Source organism: Poromitra crassiceps, assembly GCF_964638095.1.
Source record: "Poromitra crassiceps genome assembly, chromosome: 3".
Lineage (NCBI taxonomy): Eukaryota > Metazoa > Chordata > Actinopteri > Beryciformes > Melamphaidae > Poromitra > Poromitra crassiceps.
In genome coordinates, this window is record NC_139625.1 from 56295040 (window position 1) to 56314789 (window position 19750).

Consider the following 19750-nt stretch of genomic DNA (forward strand, 5'->3'; position numbering starts at 1 on the left):
TAGCGCCGACACGCCCACTTTGGGACTGCGCCACGCCCATTCGGCCTAAAGCGCATTTGGCAGCCTAAAGCCTATTGCTATCTTGCCGAAACAGGCGCAAGGCACGTTTTTTTGCGGTTAAGGCCCGTAATAGCGCCGATGGCCTGTGGGAGAATAGAGCCCAGCGTGCCTGTCAAACGTCAAACTGGTCTCTTGCTTGTATGACGGGGACGCTACAGCTCCCTTACTCCCTTAGGGACAGTCGTTAGGCTAGATGAGGACTGTATAACCTTAATATTCATGTACCTAGCAACATGATATGCAACATATTATGGTTCATTACATGCACATTTCTGTGGATTCCAGAAACCTACAATGCTGACATTTTATTCTGGCAACAACAGGGCTGTAAAAGGGAGGTTTGAAAAGATCGCTCATTTGAAACGCTAAGATATTTCTCCACCTGAGAGCATCAGTAGCCTATTGGTTTTAGCTTGATGCAGTATACTGTCAGGTTTCATGTAGCTTGATGCAGTATACTGCCAGGTTTCATGTAGCTTGATGCAGTATACTGTCAGGTTTCATGTAGCTTGATGCAGTATACTGTCAGGTTTCATGTAGCTTGATGCAGTATACTGTCAGGTTTCATGTCAGCGTATTGGTTTTAGCTTGATGCAGTATACTGTCAGGTTTCATGTAGCTTGATGCAGTATACTGCCAGGTTTCATGTAGCTTGATGCAGTATACTGCCAGGTTTCATGTAGCTTGATGCAGTATACTGTCAGGTTTCATGTAGCTTGATGCAGTATACTGTCAGGTTTCATGTAGCTTGATGCAGTATACTGCCAGGTTTCATGTAGCTTGATGCAGTATACTGTCAGGTTTCATGTAGCTTGATGCAGTATACTGCCAGGTTTCATGTAGCTTGATGCAGTATACTGCCAGGTTTCATGTAGCTTGATGCAGTATACTGTCAGGTTTCATGTAGCTTGATGCAGTATACTGTCAGGTTTCATGTCAGCCTATTGGTTTTAGCTTGATGCAGTATACTGTCAGGTTTCATGTCAGCCTATTGGTTTTAGCTTGATGCAGTATACTGTCAGGTTTCATGTCAGCCTATTGGTTTTAGCTTGATGCAGTATACTGTCAGGTTTCATGTCAGCCTATTGGTTTTAGCTTGATGCAGTATACTGTCAGGTTTCATGTAGCTTGATGCAGTATACTGTCAGGTTTCATGTAGCTTGATGCAGTATACTGTCAGGTTTCATGTAGCTTGATGCAGTATACTGTCAGGTTTCATGTAGCTTGATGCAGTATTCTGTCAGGTTTCATGTAGCTTGATGCAGTATACTGTCAGGTTTCATGTAGCTTGATGCAGTATACTGTCAGGTTTCATGTAGCTTGATGCAGTATTCTGTCAGGTTTCATGTAGCTTGATGCAGTATACTGTCAGGTTTCATGTAGCTTGATGCAGTATACTGCCAGGTTTCATGTAGCTTGATGCAGTATACTGTCAGGTTTCATGTCAGCACAGCCGTAGCACGGAATCAAAGAAATTACCCTTCTTGCAGAAAGTTGAAATGCTTTTAATAATGCACAGTCTCACGGACTGCTCTCCTTTTCTCTACAAGTCAGCCCCTATGTTCTGTTCACACGGCGATAACAACATGAAGCTGTTTTTCGCTTCTATATCTGACTCTACATCAATTCCCAAAGCAAACATCTCTACCATTCCGTTAGATTTTCGAGATATCGCGCATTTGCTTTTTCGATTTGCAGATATCAAAGGCAGCAAACATACACTAAATCATAAATCATGTAGCTCTAGACAGCCTCTTATAGACCATACTGCAAAGTGCAAAGGAACAAAGATTTTGCCTTCGGTCCTCAGGAGAACGTACGATGCTGATCGCCCAGAAGATAGATTTGTTCAAATCTCAGGCAAGCACAGCCTGCCTCTCCTCACACATGCTTATTATGGCTCCTGTAAATTGAATTGTGCCATGTTCATAGAAGTATCCCCCTGTCAAATGAGAATGCAAAACCACAGTGTAGATAGGAGACTTCCTCGAAGGAACAATCGATGCAAATGAATATTATGGGATGTGGAAATGGTGGATTGAGGTTGTTGATTCTCTTAGGGATGGAGGAGTAGTGGGGTGTCTCTATTATAGCTGCCAGTGAGTTGCAGGTATAGCTTTATTAATGCTATTTGTCTCACCCCGGCTAACTCCCTCCCTGACGGACTCTGCACACAAGCTGCCTCCACGTCTTGCAGCTTATGCATATTGATTCATGCAAATTCATCTTGGCCTTGGATTGCTGCTGAAGGATTGCTGCTCCGTTTGAACCTGACGGAGTGAGTCGGTGTCCTTGGGGACCAGAGGAGGAGACTGACAAAGATCTCATGTCTTGATTTTATGGTTCTCCTTTATCCTTTTGAAGCATTTGTGGAGCTGAGAAGACGTGGGCGCAGTCTGTTGTACAGCTTGTCACCTTGGTGTCCATTAGAAACACACAGTAGAGCGAGGCTGTTGCTGCGCGCTGCTCAACAGGCCATTGAGCTGTTTAATCAAGTTCCACAGAATCGATAACAAGGCAAGGACAATATGTCTCCATGCTAAGATGTTAGCACAAGTGGTGAAAGGCAAAAGTCTCCTTTATCTTTTAGGCAGGCTGGTTTTTCATCCTTGTCAGTTTTACAGACGTTATTCATTGTTTGTTGGTGATGCAGTTGGTAATTTCTTATGTGGATCATTAACTAATGGATTTAGTACAACAGGAGGAACATTTTCTATAAGGGCGTGGTCAAGCTGCGGCGCTTGTGGGCGTCCGGGTAGCAGCGACTCCATTCCATGTCTAACAACATGAGGGTCACAGGTCCGAGCCCCCATGTCACGTCCATACGCGCACAGGCCGTGTCTGCGGGTGGGAATCCAGATTAAGGGTATGTTCTGGCCGCTGCACTAGTGCCTCCTCTGGTCGGTTGGTGTGCCTGTTCGGGGGGAGGGGAACTGGGTGGAATAGCGTGATCCTCCCACGCGCCACATCCTGCAGGTGAAACTCCTCACTGTCAGGTGAAAAGGAGTGACTGGCGACTGCACAGAGGAAGCATGTGCTAGTCTACAACTCTCCTCAGATTGGCAGAGGTGGTGGAGCTACAACTGGGACTGCAGGGGGTTGGCCAAGTAAAATTGGGTAGAAAACGGGGGAAATCACACACAATTTTGTTTAGCAAAATCGTTGCTGACTGCATTTTGTGCTGATTAAAAGTGTGTCCAACTGTCAGACACCTGACAGAAACTAACAACAGCCAATCAGCTCTGATCAGAGTGACAACTAATATCCACTTATCACACGACTTGGACTCCAGTCACAATTGTAATTGCCGTAGACTTGACTTGATGCACGAATAAAATACTTGAGACTAGTATTTACTTGGGTTCTGGTGAAAGTTGAAACTGATCATAGAAATCAAACTCATTATGCTCTTGCCAAATTTATATCCTATTAAAACCATATTGCATTGGGTAGTGTAGTAGTAGATTCCCTGCCTACCAACACGAGGGTTGCAGGTTCGTGCCCCCGTGTTACCTCCGGCTTGGTCGGGCGTCCATACAGGCACGATTTGCTGTGTCTGCGGGTGGGAAGCCGGATTAGTGTTATTTGTCCTGGTCACTGCACTAGCGGCTCCTCTGGTCGGTCGGGGTGCCTGTTCGGGGAGCCTGTTCGCAGCGGAAGGGAACTGGTGGGAATATAGTGATCCTCCCACCTGCTACATCCTGCCGGTGAAGTGAAAAGAAGCGGCTGGCAACTGCGCATGTGTCGGAGGAAGCATATTGCATTGAAAATCCCAGCGGATTAAAATTCTTTAAGATTGATTTGTTCTGACTACATTTTGACTTGAGACTTGGCTTTGACTTTGGTATAAAGATTTGGGACGTGACTTGAGACTGACTTGGGAAGAAATAGCCATTCCTCCTAAAAAGAAAACAGGCACATAATTTTTTTCAAACCTACCCCGTGATTGTGAAAAACCTTGAAATAAAGAGGATTAGTTAGTCGTACCAGAGACCTTTAATATAAATAGAGACATCCCAACCTCCAGTCACGTCCTGTATCTGTGCCTCGGAGGTTTTGCCACTGCCACACCCCCTTAGGAGACTGGTCAGCCAATGAACTTTCATAGCATTGACAGACAGCCAATCACAAGCTGATAACTATGCCCATTTAGGAGACCGGAAGAGTACCATTTCTTACAATTGGTGGAGCCTGGAGTGGGGTGTCTCTATCTATATTAAAGGTCTCTGGTCGTACTACACTTCTGCCCCTCCCCTCTTTAGGGGTTCTTTGTCCAGTTTCAGAAAGTCCTCAGCTCTCCAGCTCTCTAAATACTTCCCTTTACCTTTCCAACAGGCATCTCTGTCAGCATCTCCACCTTCAGCCTTGTGGCCATCGCCATCGAGAGGTACAGCGCCATCTGCAACCCGCTCAAGTCGCGCTCCTGGCAGACCCGATCCCACGCCTACCGCGTCATCGCTGCCACCTGGCTGCTGTCGCTGCTGATCATGGTGCCCTACCCGGTGTTCAGCACCCTCAGGTCCTTCTCCAAGTCCAACAGCTCCATCGGACACATGTGCCGCCTGGACTGGCCCAGCGGGCAGGCCGAGCAGACCTGGTAGGAGCGGGTGGGATTGATTTAGCCTATTTGAGTGCATTGTGATGCATTAGAAGCTTATTAGACGTGTGTGTATAGACCATCCTTATCTTCTTCATTACTGTAGAATTCTCAAGTCCAGATCCATCACCTCCGCCAATGGAGTTGGCTGGGCCAACGGGAGGTTATGTTTTTGCCCCCGTTTGTATTTGTTTGTCTATTTGTTTGTCTCTCTCAAAAAGCTATGAATGGATTTGCACGAAACTTAGCAAAAAAGCAGGTCATCGGCCAACTTAGAAGAACTGATTAACTTTCCACACCCACTGGCCACGATCACAAAAAGGCGCCTAACTTCCAAACGAATTCACATAACACCACAAAACTTTGTAAGAGGTTGGCAGAGGTATGCACTCTACCAAGTGCCCTCTAGTTTATAATAAATTTTTTGTGTGTCCCAGTTGCTTGAGCTAAGAGCACAGGGTTATCGTCTTATTCCACAAATCAAGTTGTAGCACAAGTCAGTTAACACATTGACTGCCAGCCCTTTTTTCAATGCTGTAGGTAGGTTCTGCCAGGTTCTTTTTTGAGGATTCTGGCTCATTTTACAAGAGCCGAGGATTCTTTTCTGTTAAGACTTCGTGAACACCAATCATCTAAAAAGAACTAATAGAATGTGTGCTTTCTCTGTCTAAAAGAGTTAGTTTGTAGAGTTAGTAGTTATGTAGATATTAGCCGTTGAGTACAGCATGGTTTCAGAGATTTTCAGAGAGTTTTGAGATAAATGGATTTTTAGAACCACCTCACGTGCCTGTGATTATGGGTGCCCTTGGGCAAGTCTGTATACTGTATTGTGTGTGTGTGTGTGTGTGTGTGTGTGTGTGTGTGTGTGTGTGTGTGTGTGTGTCTCCAAACTCCTCCCTCCGTCTGTGCTGCTGCTGCTGGCTCCTGCTGGCTCCGCGGCCGCTCTCGGGCAGTCTGGATTACTGTAAAACGGGCTCGTTCGTTTCTTGAGGTGTCGGCTGAGAGCTTTGAAGAAGCTTTTGCGATTCTGGTCTTATTTATGCGCAAAGGTACTCGAGTGTGTGTGTGTGCGCGCGCGTGTGTGTGTGTGTGTGTGTGTGTGTGTGTGTGTGTGTGTGTGAAATCGAAAGTCTTTTCGCCCAGCTATTTCCTTGAAAATTAGAATGGCTTTCTCCCGCGGACCCGTGGCTGTTTTTTGCTCGGCTTTCTCTCTGTCTGGAGAGCACTGTCGCCACTTAGTGGTCGGTAAAATAGATTATACACATTCTCTTCCTCCAATATTGGTATAGGAGACGTAAAAGGGGTTGATCGATGTCCCACCGTCAAAAAAAAAAAATGTTTATGTAAGCCGAGATATCTCGTCCTTGGCACTCAACGGTTGGATCATGTAAGCCGAGATATCTCGTCCTTGGCACTCAACGTGTTAAAAGTCAGTCATGTGTTTAGTTTTTTTTTTTTTTTTTTTATATATAACAGTATGCGAACAAGACAAACAAACAAGCTCAGACAGGAAAAGGATGAAAGAAAGAGAAAGAGAGAGGAAAAAAACATACATCATCGACATTCAACATTATAACATGGTGCTATCAGCCGCATAAGGTGCCTATGTGTTTGTAAGAGACTGTGTGCATGGGATCCCACACAAGGGGCCCACGAGACGCCAGCCTGGCGACCCACCCGTCACCCCCAACCTCAGTCACTTGTCATTCTTAACCTCATCAAAGTAGGCCAAGAATGGATCCCAGATAGTTGAGAACCTTTTAAGCGAGTCGGTTCTCAGGGACCGGAGTCTCTCCACCTGTATCCACCTTATTTCTAGCTGCAATGATGCCTGATGGGTGCTTCTTCCGCTTCCGGTGTAATTTTTACACTGTTTTAACTTGACAAAAAAAACGTCTATGAGGATTTTACAGCAGAGCCATTCTGCTCTACAGCCGTGTCGTTCGGGTGCTGGGATAACGTAATGCATTGTGGGTAGTCGGCTACTGTGGCTAATGCTAGCGGCTAGCGTAATAGTTACTTTACATGGCAGTAAAACGCCACTGAATGACCAAATTGATTTAACTTTTAACCATTTCGAGTAACACTGTTTCCATACGGACCCCCAGCGTTGGTTAGTTATTTATAACGTGACTATATTTATAACTTTTATAACGTACTCCAGTTTCCGGTTTATAATTCAGGTTTGCAATAAGTCACGTTAAACCGGACCTTGTACCCACAATTATTTTTTACAGTGGGGCATTCAAAAATAAGGTGGATAACAGAGATCATGTCCATCAGCCACACTTGAAAAGAAGGTGAAGAGGAGGACTTCCATTCCTTCAGGAGGAGTCTTTTGGCCAGGCCCGGTTTTACAGGGGTGCAAAAGCACGCATTGCACCCTTATTTTAATTGTCTGCATGCTCAGTTGCTCAGTTTTTTTTTTTTTTTTAATAAATGCTGCAGCTGCACACTTACTGTTTAAACTTGAATTATAATTGTTGTTTTTCTTTGTTCTTTGATGTGAATGTATGGCTTTTTGGCACCTATATGTAACCTTTTAAGGTTGAGATAATTGTATTATCATTATATGGTCCAAATATTTCAGTAAAGCACTTTACTGAAACACTTGAAATATTCTTGCTTACCTTTGGCCGGCCACCCGGGTCGGCCCGTGCATGTGCACCCCTTCCTATCTAGGATGCATCCCTAGTCATCTTGTTCTGGAACCGGCCCTGCTTTTGGCGACAGGTGTCCCCAGTGTCAGATTGTTGCACAGCTGTAGGGAGTTCAGAGAGGACTCTGAGCAGCCGAAGATGGCGAATTCTGCCTCCAGCTGTAGGGTTAAAATTCAGTGATGTTAAAAATGTGTGTGTGTGTGTGTGTGTGTGTGTGTGTGTGTGTGTGTGTGTGTGTGTGTGTGTGTGTGTGTGTGTGTGTGTGTGTGTGTGTGTGTGTGTGTGTGTGTGCGTGCGCGTGCGCGCGTGTGCATGCGCGTGGCGTGCGTGCGTGTGGGTGTGTGTGTGTAGCCTACTCCAGGGGTTCCCAAACTTTTTCATCTTGGGACCCAAAACATACATTTTGTGTCTCCCTGGGACCCAAACTCACAAAAAACATACGGTAATGAGTTGACATGACGACCAGTTGGCGACCCACCCCCACGGGTCCGTGACCCAAATTGGGTCCTCCTGACCCATTCCATCTTGTGAAGGACTCTGCATGAGTGATATCTTGGTCAAATGTAAAAAAAAGAAAATGCAAGTTGCCTTCCAAAACAATCCAAGGCAAAGGTTGGAATGGCAACCTGGCAAAGAAAAATGTTTAAAATGACCAACGCGTAGACACTGTAGGTCTTCATCAGGGTCAGGGTCATCAGGGCTCCCGACCCATAGTTTGGGAAACACTGGCCTAATCTAAAGTGCAATGTTCACAGTAAACGCCACAAAGTGCCACAGTTATTGAAGAATGTGATTAACGGTTAACTAATGGCTCATAAACACACACATTTGTTTTTTAATATTTAGCAAAATTTTGACTGTTTTTTTGGTGTTTTCTTACTTTAGACTAGTCGACTAGTCTAAATATTCCTTATTCGACAGGGAAATGAGTCATTTGGAACATCCTAGGCACAGGTACAGTAAGGCCTCGAAAAGATGCTGCAACTATGCAAGCAAATAGTGCCCCCTTCTACATCAATTACAAATGCAAAATATGTGTTTTCAGTTTGAAGACTAATCCACCAAGGCTGTCACCTTGGTGCCCTAAAGCCAGGGATTACAGCATGATTCCACTGTCTGCCCCTTCATCCTAATGCAATTAGCAAGTAAAGAAAGGAAAGCATGAAAAAAGAATAAAAACACGATTAAATAAAAGTTACTTCTCTGATCTGATTTGAGATTGAAGGATGGAAAACCCTCCCTCTTGTTTTCCTGACTTGCAGTAATCACAGCAGCCATTCATTCTGATGTCTTTCGGGCAGTTGATGTTGAGAGGGTTATTTGGGTGCAACCTGGATGGCCTCACCTACCAATAATTATCTGGGCAAAATGATATGATTTACATAATAAATGAAGCCTTGTGTTAGTTCATTTGAGACACGGAAGTCATTGGCTACTACACCCTAGCTGTAACCAGCTGTCAGCCGCTGATTGGATCATTGTTTATTCACCAATCACAGCCATTCTCACAATCAGGTGGTCCGTTTAAATACGGCCTCCTCTCACTCTGATCTTTGCTCCACCTAGTATGCTGCTTCACAATGCTGCTGCTGGCAATGCTTTGCCTCCACCACCCCAGCCTACACCTTTCTAGTTCAGAGTCTGCATGGCTCAAAGGCTAAACATGTATTCTAGCTCAAAAGCCTGCATGGCTCAAAAAGTTGAACATGTACAGTATGACATGTCTTGCTTAGGCTCCCTCTGTTATATGGCTTTAAATTAATCTGGAGTCTTGCATCCCCATGGGGGATTTTGCTGCACTCCCTGTTCGGCGTAGCATGATGCTGCTGGGCCGATTCAGGGAGGAACATCTTCTGAAAAGAACGGAGCCTTCAACACCAAACATAACTGTATTTCTATTTATGCAATAAATGGTGAAATCTATAACCAGTGTTCTTGAATGAACATGTACATATGCATGACTGGAACCACATTCAGACCCACTGACCTGGGTCTGAATGTGGTTCCAGCGGTTGGGGCTTCAACCATCACCTTTGAATAATGTATTAGGTCATTAGGGGGAGATTTTGTATTTCTTTGGATGAAAGAAGTGAGCGGACAGCTGCTGTTGAGGCTTAATTAGACAAGCACAAGAGAGGGAATGAAAGAAAAACAAATGAATGAAAGTTAAGTTTCAAGGCTTAGCAGGGGTCATAGCAAAGGAAGGAGTAGGCGAGAAGAGACAATATATACTCTGTTCTCAGTTTTGCCGCTGCAACGGTGCCTCTATCTACTTCTCTGTCATTTGAGGTTAACATGACGTCTCTCCTCCCCCTGACTGTACACATACACAAAGGGATTGAAGACAATGGCTCATTGGAAAGGTCAGGAGAGGGGCAATTATGGCAGCTGAAGTCTGGATTGCGTGATGTTAAGAAGAGACATTTATCTGTCTATACAGCCTCTCAGGAGCAAGACGAGCAGCACCACGTAACCCAGCAACTCTGTGGACCCACATTCAAGGACCATCTCTTTTTATATGCCTGGCCATAAACAACTTTGGGTCTGGCACAATTAAAATGGAGCAGAAGCTGAACAGAGCTAAAGCGTGTACATCCCTCTCCCTGACAGCCCTTTGTGCTTGAACACTCTCTGAAGAATTCTCTGTTGGCGCACTGTCTATCAAGCGGCGAGGATTGGACAGGGAAGACGACGAGGTGGAGGGAGAGCAGTTAATTAGTCTGGATGGTAACGAGGAAAGAAAGTTGAAACTCGGATGTTCAAAGTCCAAATGTTCTAATTCACAGCTTCATCTTCAAACCATTTTTAAATTGCACTGGGGCTAGGGGGTAGCCTATAAGTCACATTGCCAGAAGATAAAATCTTTTTCATCTACCTTTGACTAGTTATTATGAATAATGCCACATATATAGAGTTATTGAAGCATCAATTCCTAGCCTGAAATGGCCGCGTAATTCAACTTGAAATGAAACTGAAGCAAATGATAGAGACACATAAGAGTCTTACAGTGGTTAATGAAACACAAGTTTGGATCTATGAATTTAATGATTTTGTCATGTTTATATAATTATGCTTATGAATACTGTGCTTTTATTTATGTAGATTATAGTTTTTTCGTTCTATGAACATTTCTCAGAGGCAGAGCTGCTCTGGAGGCAGAAATAATATAATTGGTCGAGTTAAACCTCGGTGGGCGGAGCCAAATAACCACAGTTTTGCATAGTGCAAGTTAGCTCACTGACTACTTGACTGGTAAAGAAAGAGTCGAATAATGCAGTGGCTTCCACGCATGCTGTCATTGGATCCCAGCTCATGTAGCAGCATGAGCTGGGAGTAGCAGCATGAGCTGGGAATGGTCTACTTTTGTGGGGACATACATACTGTACATACAGACAGACAGACAGACAGACAGACAGACAGACAGACAGACAGACAGACAGACAGACAGACAGACAGACAGACAGACAGACAAACCCTGTTCTAGACGGCTGGGCCCATGCCGTAAAAAATATGCAATCCTGACTAACCAGCTTACCTACATACGTAAGTATAGCTAATTTGATCTTGGAAAGTTCGCCAGGTTAGCTAAACCTAGATAGCATTTTGCAGAAAAACTATGCACTTTGACTAAGGTGTAACTCAAGACATGTTTGTATAACTAAAACACGCATTTATTAGCCTGGGAACCTGACGAATCTGTGAGCTCATGTTTTATTTACTCTGGCAGATGTGTCTGGCCACCCTAGCTCCATTCAAACAGATTTCCACCCCGCCTGAAAACAGCCAGGCCAATCACAGCCCCTTACACAGCTTTGTGCTCATCTGATTGGTCAATAAAATCACAGCATTCATCTGTTATTTCTGTATAGCAAACCACTGCTAGCATGCCATTGCTCTGAACAAACACAGTTCTGACTCTAGGGGACCACGTCCACTCATATCAATCAACAGAAAGAAGTCTGGTAAATTTAACGGTTGCTTCGTGTCAGAGTCCTGTATCATCCTGTCAGGGTTTATTTCACGATAATGCCCGGCTCACTGTAACAGCTGATCTCATGGCGGTTGGCAAACCATAGTCTGTTTACATGTTTCAGTTGCTCTGCGCTACAACACACGTTTTGATGCTCTGATTGGTTGAGGCATTTTGGACTGCGCCTGTTGCAACTGGAAATAGAAATTGAAGTGAGAGGTTCCAGACTCATTCGCATTTGCAAATTGGTCTGGCGATGTCAGGCTACCAATTTGTCAATTTTACCATTGTGATAGGCCTATTGGTTGTAGCAGTGGCTGAGTCACCACTCTCCACCTCTTAATTTTGTCATTCAGTAGTAAAATATCAAAGTAGAAAGATGAGTCAATTTCCAACTCTCGTCATACTACATACATTTGTAGTTGAGTTTTAGTGTGGATTGGAAATGTGTCACAGGAGGACGTGCATATTATTTTCTTTGATGATTAATAGCCTAGGCCAGGCATGGTATCCTGGGTGCTGTCTAAACTGTCTAAAGAGGGGCTATGAATATTTATTATACTCTTGGTCTCTTTCATGTATCTCTGCTACTGTTTCATCCATCTGGCTGCTTCCCCCCTGGAGGCAAAACAAGCGCAGATAGGACAAACACCTCTCTTTATGTTACCGCCCCTCTGCGTGTTCACTTTTATGTTCCCGCCCCTCTGTGTGTTCACTTCCTGGCCGTCTTTATGTTCCCGCTCCTCTGCATGTTCACTTCCTGACAGTCTTTATGTTACCGCCCCTCTGCGTGTTCACTTCCTGACAGTCTTTATGTTACCGCCCCTCTGCGTGTTCACTTCCTGACAGTCTTTATGTTACCGCCCCCTCTGTGTGTTCACTTCCTGACAATCTTTATGTTACCGCCCCTCTGCGTGTTCACTTCCTGACAGTCATTATGTTACCGCCCCTCTGCGTGTTTACTTCCTGACAGTCTTTATGTTACCGCCCCCTCTGTGTGTTCACTTCCTGACAATCTTTATGTTACCGCCCCTCTGTGTGTTCACTTCCTGACAGTCTTTATGTTACCGCCCCTCTGCGTGTTCACTTCCTGACAATCTTTATGTTACCGCCCCTCTGCGTGTTTACTTCCTGACAGTCTTTATGTTACCGCCCCTCTGTGTGTTCACTTCCTGACAGTCATTATGTTACCGCCCCTCTGCGTGTTCACTTCCTGACAGTCTTTATGTTACCGCCCCCTCTGTGTGTTCACTTCCTGACAATCTTTATGTTACCGCCCCTCTGCGTGTTTACTTCCTGACAGTCATTATGTTACCGCCCCTCTGCGTGTTCACTTCCTGACAGTCTTTATGTTACCGCCCCCTCTGTGTGTTCACTTCCTGACAATCTTTATGTTACCGCCCCTCTGCGTATTTACTTCCTGACAGTCATTATGTTACCGCCCCTCTGTGTGTTCACTTCCTGACAGTCATTATGTTACCGCCCCCTCTGCGTGTTCACTACCTGACAGTCATTATGTTACCGCCCCTCTGCGTGTTCACTTCCTGACAGTCTTTATGTTACCGCCCCTCTGTGTGTTCACTTCCTGACAGTCATTATGTTACCGCCCCTCTGTGTGTTCACTTCCTGACAGTCTTTATATTACCGCCCCCTCTGCGTGTTCACTTCCTGACAGTCATTATGTTACCGCCCCCTCTGTGTGTTCACTTCCTGACAATCTTTATGTTACCGCCCCTCTGCGTGTTTACTTCCTGACAGTCATTATGTTACCGCCCCTCTGTGTGTTCACTTCCTGACAGTCTTTATGTTACCGCCCCCTCTGCGTGTTCACTTCCTGACAGTCATTATGTTACCGCCCCCTCTGCGTGTTCACTTCCTGACAGTCTTTATGTTACCGCCCCCTCTGTGTGTTCACTTCCTGACAATCTTTATGTTACCGCCCCTCTGCGTGTTTACTTCCTGACAGTCATTATGTTACCGCCCCTCTGCGTGTTCACTTCCTGACAGTCTTTATGTTACCGCCCCCTCTGTGTGTTCACTTCCTGACAATCTTTATGTTACCGCCCCTCTGCGTGTTTACTTCCTGACAGTCATTATGTTACCGCCCCTCTGTGTGTTCACTTCCTGACAGTCATTATGTTACCGCCCCCTCTGCGTGTTCACTACCTGACAGTCATTATGTTACCGCCCCTCTGCGTGTTCACTTCCTGACAGTCTTTATGTTACCGCCCCTCTGTGTGTTCACTTCCTGACAGTCATTATGTTACCGCCCCTCTGTGTGTTCACTTCCTGACAGTCTTTATATTACCGCCCCCTCTGCGTGTTCACTTCCTGACAGTCATTATGTTACCGCCCCTCTGCGTGTTCACTTCCTGACAGTCATTATGTTACCGCCCCTCTGCGTGTTCACTTCCTGACAGTCATTATGTTACCGCCCCTCTGTGTGTTCACTTCCTGACAGTCTTTATATTACCGCCCCCTCTGCGTGTTCACTTCCTGACAGTCATTATGTTACCGCCCCCTCTGCGTGTTCACTTCCTGACAGTCATTATGTTACCGCCCCTCTGTGTGTTCACTTCCTGACAGTCTTTATATTACCGCCCCCTCTGCGTGTTCACTTCCTGACAGTCATTATGTTACCGCCCCTCTGTGTGTTCACTTCCTGACAGTCTTTATATTACCGCCCCCTCTGCGTGTTCACTTCCTGACAGTCATTATGTTACCGCCCCTCTGCGTGTTCACTTCCTGACAGTCATTATGTTACCGCCCCTCTGCGTGTTCACTTCCTGACAGTCATTATGTTACCGCCCCCTCTGCGTGTTCACTTCCTGACAGTCATTATGTTACCGCCCCTCTGTGTGTTCACTTCCTGACAGTCATTATGTTACCGCCCCCTCTGTGTGTTCACTTCCTGACAGTCTTTATATTACCGCCCCCTCTGCGTGTTCACTTCCTGACAGTCATTATGTTACCGCCCCCTCTGCGTGTTCACTTCCTGACAGTCATTATGTTACCGCCCCCTCTGCGTGTTCACTTCCTGACAGTCATTATGTTACCGCCCCCTCTGCGTGTTCACTTCCTGACAGTCTTTATGTTACCGCCCCCTCTGCGTGTTCACTTCCTGACAGTCTTTATGTTACCGCCCCTCTGCGTGTTCACTTCCTGACAGTCATTATGTTACCGCCCCTCTGCGTGTTCACTTCCTGACAGTCATTATGTTACCGCCCCTCTGCGTGTTCACTTCCTGACAGTCTTTATGTTACCGCCCCTCTGCGTGTTCACTTCCTGACAGTCTTTATGTTACCGCCCCTCTGCGTGTTCACTTCCTGACAGTCATTATGTTACCGCCCCTCTGCGTGTTCACTTCCTGACAGTCTTTATGTTACCGCCCCTCTGCGTGTTCACTTCCTGACAGTCTTTATGTTACCGCCCCTCTGCGTGTTCACTTCCTGACAGTCATTATGTTACCGCCCCTCTCCGTGTTCACTTCCTGACAGTCTTTATGTTACCGCCCCTCTACGTGTTCACTTCCTGACAGTCTTTATGTTACCGCCCCTCTGCGTGTTCACTTCCTGACAGTCATTATGTTACCGCCCCTCTGCGTGTTCACTTCCTGACAGTCATTATGTTACCGCCCCTCTGCGTGTTCACTTCCTGACAGTCATTATGTTACCGCCCCTCTGCGTGTTCACTTCCTGACAGTCTTTATGTTACCGCCCCTCTGCGTGTTCACTTCCTGACAGTCTTTATGTTACCGCCCCTCTGCGTGTTCACTTCCTGACAGTCATTATGTTACCGCCCCTCTCCGTGTTCACTTCCTGACAGTCTTTATGTTACCGCCCCTCTACGTGTTCACTTCCTGACAGTCTTTATGTTACCGCCCCTCTGCGTGTTCACTTCCTGACAGTCATTATGTTACCGCCCCTCTGCGTGTTCACTTCCTGACAGTCATTATGTTACCGCCCCTCTGCGTGTTCACTTCCTGACAGTCATTATGTTACCGCCCCTCTGCGTGTTCACTTTCTGACAGTCTTTATGTTACCGCCCCTCTGCGTGTTCACTTCCTGACAGTCATTATGTTACCGCCCCTCTGTGTGTTCACTTCCTGACAGTCTTTATGTTACCGCCCCTCTGCGTGTTCACTTCCTGACAGTCATTATGTTACCGCCCCTCTGCGTGTTCACTTCCTGACAGTCTTTATGTTACCGCCCCTCTGCGTGTTCACTTCCTGACAGTCTTTATGTTACCGCCCCTCTGCGTGTTCACTTCCTGACAGTCTTTATGTTACCGCCCCTCTGCGTGTTCACTTCCTGACAGTCATTATGTTACCGCCCCTCTGCGTGTTCACTTCCTGACAGTTTTTATATTACTGCCTTATGGTTACCTCTGCGTGTTCACTTCCTGACAGTCTTTGGCTTAACAGATTTTAAATAGTATCAAACAGCCAGCTGATGAAAAGCCTTGACGTGGTTTGAAAGAGACAGCAGAAGTGGAAGCGTTGAGGGTTGCCTAGGAACATATTAGAATATCACAGAGTGAATAAAAGCCAGCGCCTCCCTCTCCGCTGTCGCTTTCATGTCCTGACTGATAGTGGCCGACAACATCAGTGGTTAAGAGCATTCTCTGAATAAAGGCAAATCAAAAGAGAGTTGTGGCAAATATGCGGCGGTGATTTAACGCGATTCCTGTGTCTCAGTTATTCATGCATCCATCTCTCTGTCCAATAATCTGAATTTTAGGCCCTAAAATGTCTCAAATTGGACTGGTTTTGCCAGGTCTTAAATTGCTTGGGTTATGAAGGTAGTGTAAAAAGCCAGCAGCAAACACCTGCTGCCATCCCCCCAATCTAGTTTCACATCGCGAGCATCAAAGTCCGATTCTCCTTCATATTCCTCATACTTTTTTTTGCCATTATAGACGTGAAATTGCACACATGGTCTTAAAAAGGTCTTACATTGAACTTGTTGAAACATGCAGAATCCCTGTCTGTCCAATTCTCCTCTTTTCTCAGTTCACTTCAGTTCAGTTCATTTCATTTCGACTGGCATGACTGTTGAAACGAAAGAATGAAAAAAAAATCACATTGCCCAAGTATTGAAGTGCCCAGGCTGTTATCCAAGTGGTGACTGAAGCATTCTCATTCTTCTGCTACTCTACGTATTATGCTCTTAACAGAACGTACAAGATCCACACTGCACCATGCTTCAGCCAGACAACTTTACTTTACAGTCCCCTCACATAAAACCAGCAGCCACAAAACTGTCACATCCTGTGTGCGTCCGTGTGCATGTGTCACACATAACAATGCACAGTTCATAAAATTGCAAAAATGCCTCAAAAATGTCCCTAAAAATTATGAGTACCATCTTTTTGTATTGCACGATGTTCACATTGTTTTCCCTCGAATTGTCCACCGGTATTCAAGCATTGAGTTTGACTATTGCAGTCCATTTGATTAGAAAACAACGGGCATGCAGCCTGAGGCAGTAGAAAATTGAGTGAGACAGTACAAATTGAGTATTTATTTGCCAACATGCAAATGTATTATTTCATACTTTTATAAAATAAATTGCTGACAGTTTTACAGACAAAGGACCAAAACACAAAAAATCATATCAAGGGAGTAAAAAATGCCCCCTGTGAAAAAGTACATTTGTTACACTGTCCTATTGCACATGTGAGGCCATTAATGGCATTATTGACAACTAGGCATTTCGCGCACTACGCCCACTTGATTCCTAGGCTGTGCGCCCTCTTGCAGCTCGGCGAGCTGGCCCAGCAGCTCGCATACGCAGCTCGGCCGCTATGCGGCCTCACCCTGGCTGCTCCTTGATGGCATACTTCAGGGATGCTGGATCACCTGTCCTGGAGCCGGCAACATGCAGCTGTCCATGGCTGAAGACGGGGGTCTGAAGCCAGACAGAAATATAGAATAGAAAGGGTGCCATGCTTTAGGGTAGAATGGGTGCCATGCTTTAGAATAGTGGGGGAGGAGAGATCAGGAGAGGGAGGAGGTGGGGAGGGTACAGGGGAGGGAGAGCAGGGGGAATGTGAGAGGAGAGAGCAGGAAAGTGATGAGGTGGGGAGGGAACGGGAAATGTTGGGGAGGAGAGAGCAGGGAAGGGGAGGAGGTGGGGAAGGAGCAGGGAAAGGGGGAAAGAGGAAAGAGCTGGAGAGCGTAGGTCACCAAGTGTCACCTAGGGCATCATCCAGAGCAGGAATACCACGGTCAAACAGTGTGGTGGATGCCTCACAGTTTGGTAATGCCCCTTCTAAAATTAACTCTCCACATGGCCAGTTTGGCATTTTTGAACTGGCCACGGTGCCTCCTTAAAAGAAAGTTGCGGGATCTCCTCGTTAATTCCATGTGCTGCAGTAAACAAACTCACGTTTCCCTCGTCACCAGTCATGCTGGACATCAGTACAAGTGCGAGATTCCTCTCATTCCCGCAAATATGTAACGTAGCCTACGTAAATACAGTGTTGTGTAGTGGAAGCGATCATCTTGCTCTATAATGATCAGAACGGGTGTTGTTAAAACTGAACATTTATTTCTTCAACATGCTGCAGCAGAAACGGAGATAAACAGCAGACTTTTCAGTCCATCTTGCGAGACACTATTTTCATAGTTAAGATACTGTACTTCCCTGCATACGGCAGATATTTCCAGATTTCTCAACACACACACACACACACACACACACACACACACACACACACACACACACACACACACACACACACACACACACACACACACACACACACACAAGATTGCATTTTTGATTTTTTTCTTGGTAGGGGGTGGGGGCACAATGAAAAAACGTACGCTTAGGGCACCCAAATGGCCAGCAGCGGCGCTGGATGCCATGCTTTAGAATAGTGGGGGAGGAGAGTTCAGGAAGGGGAGGAGGTGGGGAGGGAGAGCAGGGGGAGTATGAGAGAGAGTATGTGGAGAGAACAGGGAAAGGAGGGGATGCCATGCTTTAGAGTAGAATGAGTGCCATGCATTAGAGTGTGAGAGAGGAGAGAGCAGGAAAAGGGGAGAGCAAATCAGACTCTAGCCATTAACCGGAACTAACTAGAACACAGGGAATCTAGCTAATCTACAGCCTAGTCTGCCCTGTCCTATTCTGCTCTAGTCTGATTTTAGCCTGAACACTATAACACAGGGATGTCAGAGATACGGCCCGCGGGCCGGATCCGGCCCGCGGGCAGGTTTCATCCGGCCCGCGAGATGTTTTGGAATATTAAAAAAAAAAAAAAAAAAAAAAAAAAAAAAAAATGGAAATTATTATTATTATTAAATTCGCACCCCATTATCATGAACTACGTGTCGCTAATAAGCAAGCTAAGAATTCATTCATAGGTCATCAGGTGTAAACAAAGCCGCCATGATCAGGCACGTGCACACATAGACATGAAAGGGGGCTTGAGCCCCTGCCTTTTTTTCAGTCTGTAAAAAGTGCCCTTTTTTTATTTTTTTTATTATAATACATTTTTCATTTTCATTCCAACAACACATGAACAAAACAAACAGCTCAGACACATGAAAAAATAAAATAAAAAGTGCCCTTTCCTGACCATGAATGCATTTCTAATGATGCTTTGTATGGAAATTGCCCTTTCCATGCCATCACTGAAGGCAGCATTCAAAGAGAAATGCCTTTTCCGAGCTCTCTTGGCCTTTAATGCACCATTTGTAATAGGCCTCTGCATGGAGCAGTGTTTTTCTAAACCGCCCCTGAAGGCACCAACCCAAAAACGCACGTGGCCCGTCCCCACCCACTCCAGCAGTGCGCACTCCACTCAGCCAGAGCAACCATGCAGACGGACAGCAGCAGCACAGGCGCACACAGTCTGACAGATATATCAGTCAGTCAACATGAATCAGGTATGTATGTTTGTCAAAGTCTCATCCTAAAATGAGATATTCCTCTAAATCTGGTTAAAATCTGAATATTTAAAATGAGTTATACCCCTAAATTGGCCTTCAAATTGCCTCAAATTTCCGCCGCCGCCCTATGGACGGCGGCTGTAGTGCCCTTTTATGAATTTCAACCCCTGCCCCTCTAATGTTCTCTGCACGTCCCTGGCCATGATGCCACGCTGGAATTGAATCGCGCATTCGGCTACCTACCAAGAAACAAAGGAATCAACAAGATGCTGTCGAAAAAGAGAAAGGTTGACACGGAATGCAGGCAGTTTCAAGAGAAATGGAAGGAGCAGTATTTCTTTTGTGAAGTAAATGGGTAAATGAGTCGAATTGATTTTAGTAAAAAAAAAAATCCGGCCCCCATGAGCTCTCAGTTGAACAAATCCGGCCCTCTACCTAATATGAGTCTGACACCCCTGCTATAACAGGTCTACAGCCTACAGTTAGGCTGTAATCTATCACCTAACCTAAGCTATTCTAACCAGTGGTCTCGTGTGTGTGTGTGTGTGTGTGTGTGTGTGAGTGAG

The 19750-nt window shown here is 45.7% G+C and overlaps 1 protein-coding gene across 1 annotated transcript in view; it reads left to right on the plus strand.

The window, feature by feature from the left end:
• Positions 1-19750, plus strand: part of cckbra (cholecystokinin B receptor a) — a gene marked incomplete at both ends in the record, with an annotated part of 45369 nt that overhangs the window by 10848 nt on the left and 14771 nt on the right. The window contains one exon of the mRNA XM_083633879.1: positions 4396-4657. Coding sequence (XP_083490005.1) covers positions 4396-4657 — 262 coding nt within the window. The remainder of the gene's footprint in view (positions 1-4395; positions 4658-19750) is intronic.